At 42.6% G+C, this 8,216-nt stretch overlaps 2 protein-coding genes across 2 annotated transcripts; both read left to right on the forward strand.

Moving 5' to 3' along the window:
• Positions 1–203: 203 nt before the first annotated feature.
• Positions 204–1,074, forward strand: LOC123182093 (Bowman-Birk type proteinase inhibitor B5). The gene is made up of 2 exons (XM_044594555.1): positions 204–452; positions 602–1,074. The coding sequence occupies exons 1-2, from the start codon at positions 377–379 to the stop codon at positions 796–798; spliced, it is 273 nt and encodes a 90-aa protein (XP_044450490.1). The 5' UTR covers positions 204–376; the 3' UTR covers positions 799–1,074.
• A 6,079-nt stretch (positions 1,075–7,153) lies between these two features.
• LOC123170103 (uncharacterized) lies at positions 7,154–7,949 on the forward strand. The gene is made up of 2 exons (XM_044587951.1): positions 7,154–7,323; positions 7,500–7,949. Exons 1-2 carry the CDS (start codon positions 7,248–7,250, stop codon positions 7,688–7,690), a joined length of 267 nt encoding a protein of 88 aa, XP_044443886.1. The 5' UTR covers positions 7,154–7,247; the 3' UTR covers positions 7,691–7,949.
• Positions 7,950–8,216: the final 267 nt, after the last annotated feature.

An 8,216-nucleotide genomic window follows, 5' to 3' on the forward strand; every position in this document is an offset into this window, starting at 1 on the left:
GATCCACTGATCCCGAGTAGTACGAACACAATATCTGCTGTCGTGGCCTAAATCAGTGTGCACGTGATCGTGTTTGGTGGACATGAGTGGTGGTGTCCATGTCAAACAATCCACGCCGCCTATAAGAAAATCCGGGAAAACGAGTCCAAGTTTCCATCCCAGCTGCTACTAATCAAACATCTTTATCCACCCAACTAACCAAATAATGGGCATAGCGATCGCAGCATCGCAGCCGAGGCCGCTTGCCAATCGACGCCTATATATAGACCTGCTCGCAGCTTTAGCCAGCCACACCACTACAACAGCAGAAAGCATTCTACCACCAGACCGACCGCACAGTTGAAGTGAGATCTGCGCTAAGGGTTCATCAGCAACCATGAAGAGCACCAAGCTCGCGGCGATCCTGATCCTCCAGGCCGTCCTGGTCATGGGGATCCTCTCACACGTGAACGGTAAGCTGCTGATGCTCAATCATTTCACCTCTTCCTAGACAAAGCTCGATCATTCCGTGATGCCCAGAGGGAGGGGAGGCTTCTCGTCTCGTCTTATAAGTGATATATTATCTGATTCTGATGCCGTCGGTGCCTTTGCGTGCGTGCAGCCGACTATTTCCCCAAGTGCTGCAACAACTGCAGGTCCTTCTCGGGGGTCGACGTCTGCGACGACGCCCACCCCCAGTGCCCCAAGGGCTGCTCGGCCTGCCGCGTGGTGACGCCGAGCCCTCACAAGACGTTCCGGTGCGCCGACATGAAGAGCACCGTCGATGGCACCTGCGGCGGGCCATGCAAGAAGCACTGATCCGTTCAGGGCTTCAGGCTCAGACGAGGTGTGCCGCCTAAAATAAAGCTCAGATGAGATGAGCAGTCATGGTGCCTATGCTTGTGTGTGGGTCGTGCTATACGGCCAACAATATGTATACTGCTATCGTCGTGTCTTGGTCAATGTGTTTTCTCTCTCGAGAAAGGCTGGTGGTGCTTGTACTTGTTCACCTATTCTCCGTCAATAAACACATGTGATGATTGTACTTGTTCACCTATCCGCCGTGAATAAACACATGTGATGATTGTGCTTGTACTCTTGTCTGTTATGTTTTCACGTCTCATACGAGCTGATGGAATGCTCTTTGAAATTTACCTTTCTACTTTCGGCACAACAAACAACTGTCCGACGTACTACTCTTTTACCATCTTTCGGCGGCAAGTCCCAACTTTCATGGCTGCCTTTTTTTTAACGTGGTGGCTGCCAAGTTGTTTGCAGAGTTTGCTAAATTGACTACATGAAATGTGTCTGCAGTCACGCGTTTGTTAAATTTGCCTGCCTGTATAAAAAAGTATGGCTAAAAATTGAACTTGCTGTTTGCGAACCACCTGAAGTTGTTAGAACTTTATTATTCTCAAAACCTCAATTATCTTCTTCCTTTCGCCTTGATCATGAACAGTGAAAGGTTTCGTATTAATTAGATCTTATCTCAATTCATTCGAAAGCATAACCAGGCTTTGGACTAAAGTTGGTTCAGCACTTCAGCATCACATAGTACTTGCAAAAATGTAACAAAAAAACATACGAACCGGCTGATTTTTTTTTTTTACATTTTCTCTATGTAGTCTGAAATTTTCAAAAATCAACCTTTTAGGTTTCAAAAGTTCTGAAAAATAAGACAGACATCACTGTGATGTATACTTCATGTTTTTAAAGTTTTCATACTATAAGTCTATAATTTTGTTATTTTATGTGTAGCTCACATCAAAACTTCGTCATGAACACTTGACAAACATGTACTAGTATGCATCCCTATATGCGATGAAAACATGCAACAAGAAATTAACCCTAATAACTCATATATGAGTATTTAACAAAAATGTGGAGCTAACAGACCCCTCAAACTTAACTCCTCAAAATCAAATTGTGGACAAACAACTCATACAAAACTCAAGCTGAGACTAGATTAAGACCACATAATGATTAATTATACATAGTACTTCATAACTAAACATCATAACTAAAGTAGATACCACTTGCTTAGATTTAAATCCAGCTACTTTAGAGCCAAAATGTACTAATCCTTGTCGGAATCGAGGTAGATCACGCATGGCTTGCCGAAGCGCGATGCATCGGCGTCAGGGCTCTCGCCATGCCACCAGCGCATCGCCAGGGTCATATGAGTCATCGGCAGCGAGCTCGCTGAGAGTGTGTCCCGCTGTCGATCCTGGCCAAGACACAATGATTCATGGCCACCTTGCGCTCGTTGGCGATGAGGAAGTGCTTGAAACAGAGATCGACCTCCGTCACCTTCGGGTCAGCGTCGAACCTGGTGGTAGCATTGGCATGCTCCGCCACGAGCTGAGCATTAGTCGCCCGACGGTCCTCCTCTTGGAGCAATGCCTTATCATACTCCTGCTCCTCCTCCGGTCGTTGGCACCACCTTGTCCTTGGCTTCCTCGGCCATCGGCCCATCCTCGTCCTCTGCCTCAGCCCCTCCTCTTCTTCCTCTACCTCCACCTTCTCCTTCATGACCGCCGTGAGCTGGACCGCCTTAGGCGCATTGTCGGAGTCGTCGTCACCAAGATCGACGAATCAACGGGGATGACGTTGATTTCGGCCACATGAATGTGTTGAGCGGCTTGAGACCCAAGAGGAAGGGTATCTAGAAAGTAAGCAAGTATTTCACTTAGTTGAGAACCAAGGTTTATTGACCCATTGGAGCTCTTGAACAAAAGCTGATGATCGACACCTGCACGGAACAACAAATTTCTTCTTGGTCCCCAACTATACCAGTTAGATTCTCAGCCTCACTAGCCTTGCTAGTAACAAGGATTAACTAGTGTGGTAGAAAATGATGATTGTATGCAAATAAACAAATCAATTCAGATTGTAAGGAACAATAATAGAGGTTTGTTGCGGTTGTATTTATAGCAATGTCAACAAATCCAACATTACATATTTAACATTCCAATGAGTCCTTCTACCCACTTAAAAAATACTCTTAAGATCTCCATTTGAGGTTGGGAGCTCATATAGTACTTCCTTCCTTTTGTGTAGTACTAGAACAATGCCCGTGGTTGCAACGGGACATAAATATTCTAGTACAATAGATTGTGATTTACCTGTTAATAATAATGCAATTGTGTAAATAAATGTTCATCAAATAGTGACCGTGAATTACCTTATATTTCAATTAGAAGTTTGGTAAGTAAATTAAAGTGGAATTGGTTCAGAAGGTAAGTAAATGAAGGTGATTTTGAAATAAGGGGTGGTGGAAAGAAAGGTCAAATGGGAACCTTACGTTCTTTGTAAGTAGTAGAGTCACCTAAAACAGAGCGACGTCACAAATATGTCATTTTAGGTGCGCTGCACAAACACTCTTACAGAAAAAGTGTTCTGCGTAAAGGTGACAATAGCAGTGTTATGTGTTTGTTCCCTATTCATATAAAATGAACAAGATATTGTTTCTGAATTTAATATTGTACCTATATTGTACCTATATAGGCATGCATACGACTATAACAAACCATCCTAACATAGTACTATAGCGAACTCCTAACACATATCACTTAATTAGATCAAAACTTTGAGTGCAGGTAGCTAAAACATAGATCCTAAAACAAAAGTGCTCTTCTGAACCTGAGCTCACATGCACCCTCAAGAACAGTAAAATAATAAAAAAAATCGGATTCATGGGGCTGCACCTGAGATTGAAATCAGAAATTCCATGTCCATCCTGTTTGAACTACGCCATCCTTTCCCTTATCCCTAAGGTCAAGGGTGGTGATAATATCCATTTGTTTTGGCCTGTAGGTCTTATTAACTATTTTTCTAAGTTCCATGTGAACTGTTTTGCCATTAGGCTCTCTCAATAGCCCACTGCTCAATTAGTAGTACCCAAACCACTTTTTTCAAAGGTTGTTATTTTCCGTGGATGGGATCCCTCTCTCTTCATGAGATTATTCACGAGCTTCAGTCTAGGGGAATAGAAGCTATTGTCCTCAAAGTAACTTTGAGAAGGTGTAAGATTGTGTTTGATGGTCCTTCCTATGTGAGGTCCTCGTTGCAAAATGTTTTGATTCTAGCCATGTTCATCACATTATGAGTTTGGTTAGTGGGGCGGTATGGCGATGTGTGTCAATGGGGTTGTTGGACTCAATTTTTATAAACAATAGAGACTCTCGCCAAGGTGATCCTTTCTCCACTTTGTTCTTTAAGTTCGTGGCGGACGAGCAATCCCTCATTCTTAAATGTGCCTCCTCTATCGGCCACATCTCCGGGGTGGCTTCATAGCTTTACCTTATGGGATTTTGCACCTACCATATGTTGATAACATGATTATCCTGATCGAAGAATATGACCTTCAAATCATAGACCTCAAGTTCATCTTACTTTGTTTTGAGGCCTTGTCCGGCCTCAAAATTAATCTCAACAAGAGTGAGATTATGACCCTGGGTTGATCCCCTTTGGAATAAGTTTGTATTGCAAAGTTTCTTAATTGCAAACTTGGATCCTTCCCTATTAACTACCTCGGATTCCTACATTCAAGATCTATGCCTCCTATTTTATCCCTATTTAGCAAAATGCTGGATCTAGGGTCGCCCTTGAAGAGGCAAATACAAATCCTCGCCAGTAAAGTCGTGCTTATTAACGTGTGTGTATCTAGTTTACATATGTACATTCTGGGCTTCTATCGTCTCTTGGAAAGTAATCACTCCATTTTTGACAAACATCATAGTGGTTTTGTTGGAGTGTGGTGGGTAACCATAAGAAATATAGATTTGTTAAGTGGAAGCTCATGTGTCAACACAAAAACCTTGGGGGTTGGGAATTATTAACACCTCTGTCATGAACAAATGCTCATTATGAAATGGTGGTGGAAATTTGCGATGCTGAGAAAAAAACTCTTTGGGGACATTCTCAAAGCTAAGTACTTCCCTAACTGTAATCCCTTGATAGCCAATCCTCGAGGTGGCTCCCGTTTGGAAGTTGATTCTCAAAGTTTGAAATGAATCTAAGAGCCATGTTAAGTTGTGGTTAGTGATTGTGTCTCGACTAGGTTTTGGATGGACATGGTAGGGGGCCCTCTACCTCTCTTTCCCTACCATATTTCTGTATTGCCCTAATCCCGAGATCTCTATTATGGTGCTCCCTATCAATAATTTGGACTTTTGGGTTCGTTGGTCCTTGTCCCCTACACAGCTTACAAAGTGGCAGGCCCTCACTACACATATCATGATGCTCTTGTCGACTTAAGGATCGAATTTCTTAGACATATTCTGCTTCCGGGAAGTTTGCTGGGAAATTGCTCTACCCAAGGGTTATTCAGGGTGTCACAATACAAGTTTCAGGGAGTGTGGAGGGCTCGCATTCCCTTAAGATCAAGATATTCCTTTGGTAAGCTATTAGTTAGTTCCTTCCAGCTAGTAACCAGATTCTCAAGTGTAACGGTATGACAGATGCAAATTGTTCTCTTTGTGGAGAAAAAAGAATGTGGACATATCGTCTTCAGATGTGTTCTTGAAGAAAACAATTGTGTTCATGGTTCAATGCAACTTCGTACCCTAATAATTTCTCGGAGCTTTTCGCTATTACCGGGAACCTTTCTTGTCTCTTGGCCCGTGTCTTTTGATTTGCTTGTGGCTCAATCTTGGACTTTGTGGACTACTCGCAATAAATTTATGATCGATCACTTATTCCCTAATCATCAAGTTGATCACCTGTTAAAACACATGCTTTTTAGCTGTTATGGAAGCCAATGGCTAAGGGTGGTGATGTTGCTGCTATTGAAGATTTCATTATCAAGATTCGTGCATCTGCTCGCACCCTACTTCCGGGCGCGCCGCCTCGAATTAGCCTAGTCGTTTCTACGTTCATGCCCCTGGGCTGACATGCACACATTTATTTTGGTTATGTAGCATTTCAATATTGATGTATCGTGATGATGGTAGAACCTGTTACTTATCCTCCTTGTTGTATGGTGATAGTTTGTCATATTAGCTTTATTTATAAAGTCGGGCATAATGTCTTTTCTCTAATGCTATTTATCAACAGGGTGCAAAATAAGTTATCTTGCACCTGAGCTATTCTCACGATCGTTTTATTAAAATAACGTTTGTTATACAAATAGTTGCGTCTCTATTGATTTACTACGCAAAATTTGGCACAAGAAAATCAAAATATAAGTCATAAGACCACGCTGTTACATTTTTATGTATATTGTTACTATGTTTCAACATTCGCAATTTTACGTAGCATAAAATATGTTTTACAGCTGATGTGTATTTTCTTACGCTCTTGTTTGACTTCCGACGTAAGATAAAATTTTCGGTACGTGAAAATATGGTGCAGTGATATTAAAATAGAGGGGGCAAAGAATACACTCTGGGTGGTGAACAAGCATTATGTGCCCTCGGCAAAAAAAACTATCATTACAGCTCAATGCGACACAAATATATACTCAACTATTTTTTCCCGCCCAGGGGCACATAATGACGTGTACTCCCTCCGTTCCCAAATGTAAGTCTTTTTAGAGATTCTAATATAGACTACATTCAGAGCAAAATGAGTGAATTACACTCTAAATATGCCTATATTCACCCATATGTAGTTCATATTCAAATATCTAAAAGACTTATATTTAGGAACGGAGGGAGTATTATTTTTCAATTCCTCTGTTAGATCATCTTACATTATAGTCCTGTCCTTGTCTCCTTGTGTTGCCATATTTTGTTTCATAATTTTTGGCAACTTCGACACCGTCGGAACCACATACTGGTTCGTAGTAGTAACTATTGGTAGAAAGAATCGTCCTCCTAGAAATTACTTTGCTAGGTACACTGAGGTGATCGGACGTGCGCACGCAACATGAAGAATCAAACGACCCACCGCTTCGGCGCGAATAGAAATTTTTCTTTTCATACATAACCGAATAATCCTGAGAAAGTAGGTGCGCATATGCGCTGGACATGGAAGATGGAGATGTATGCCTAACAAGTCCAAGCCGCCTTTAAAGAAAAATGAAATACGTCCAAGCTAGCCAGCATATAAAAAAAAAGTCCAAGCTAGCCAGGAGTCAAACAAGTTTATCCCAAGCACCTACCCACCACGATCACAATGTATAGCTGACGCAGCAAATTGGCATGTTTCAAGAACGGGCACCTATATATAGAGTTGCTTGTAGCTCTGGGTACACAAAACTACAGCATAAACCATCATTAGACAGGACAAGCCAATTGCTTTGCTCGACAAGTGTAGAAGCAACGATGAAGAGTAGCACGCTCGTGGCGATCCTGATTCTCCAGGCCGTCCTGGTCATGGGAATCCTCTCACAGGCGAACGGTACGTGCTGATTGCCTTTTTGTATGGCGTGCAGAGTTTAGCTTAAAAGGGATATCAAATTAGTTAATCACCTTACAAGACCATCCCTTTTGACATGCATTTGTTACCAAATGAACTAATTTGTTTGATTGCACCCCCGCAAAAAAAAACTATTTTGATTGCATGTGTCCGTGCAGCCGAGTTCCCAAAATGCTGCGACAACTGCAGGTTCTTCTCGGGGGCCGTGGTCTGCGACGACGCCGGCCCCAAGTGCCGCGACGGCTGCGTGAACTGCCGCGTCGTGGAGACGAGCCCCAAGATGACGTTCCGGTGCGCCGATGCGCGCGGCGACGACGGCACGCCCTGCCCGCCCTGCAAGAAGTACTGATCGCGCATGCTCGGAACATAAGATGTTGCGCCGAAAAAACTCGGATGGGTTGAGCAGAGCCGTTGTGGTTGTACGTGCACGTGGTCCACGCCCAACAACAATTGTTGTTGTTGTCCTCGTCGTTATCTTTTCTTCTTCTTCAGAAAAAACCTGTTTTTTTTTGCGAATAGAAAAACCTGTTGTTGCTCCGTGAATAAGCACTTGTATCAATTTATGCCTCTCTGCTCAATCAAATAAAATATTTGTTTATTTGTGTCAATATATTTGTACTGTCCAGTTCCGAGTAAAAAAAGTACTGTCCAGTTCCAATGGTGGATAGATCCTTCTCGGTGTTCAAGCGTACGTACGGTCGTCACACTCGGTGCGAGTCGGGCTAACAAGGGGGTCATTTTCTCTATAAAAAATCAAGGGGATCATTAATTTACGCAAGTCAGAGGGTAGTAGCGGGTACTCCAGTATATTCCATTACTGACTACTCTCTCCGTTCCTAAATATAAGTCTTTGTAAAAATTTCACTACGAACCAC

Source organism: Triticum aestivum, chromosome 1D, assembly GCF_018294505.1.
Source record: "Triticum aestivum cultivar Chinese Spring chromosome 1D, IWGSC CS RefSeq v2.1, whole genome shotgun sequence".
In the NCBI taxonomy this organism is placed as follows: domain Eukaryota; kingdom Viridiplantae; phylum Streptophyta; class Magnoliopsida; order Poales; family Poaceae; genus Triticum; species Triticum aestivum.

What these genes read in the sequence shown, in the direction of transcription:
- LOC123182093 (XM_044594555.1), top strand. Translation starts at nt 377, where the DNA reads ATGAAGAGCACCAAGCTCGCGGCGATCCTGATCCTCCAGGCCGTCCTG. An exon ending in GATCCTCTCACACGTGAACG is followed by an intron (nt 453 to 601) that starts GTAAGCTGCTGA and finishes GCGTGCGTGCAG; the next exon opens with CCGACTATTTCCCCAAGTGC.
- LOC123170103 (XM_044587951.1), top strand. Translation starts at nt 7,248, where the DNA reads ATGAAGAGTAGCACGCTCGTGGCGATCCTGATTCTCCAGGCCGTCCTG. An exon ending in AATCCTCTCACAGGCGAACG is followed by an intron (nt 7,324 to 7,499) that starts GTACGTGCTGAT and finishes GTGTCCGTGCAG; the next exon opens with CCGAGTTCCCAAAATGCTGC.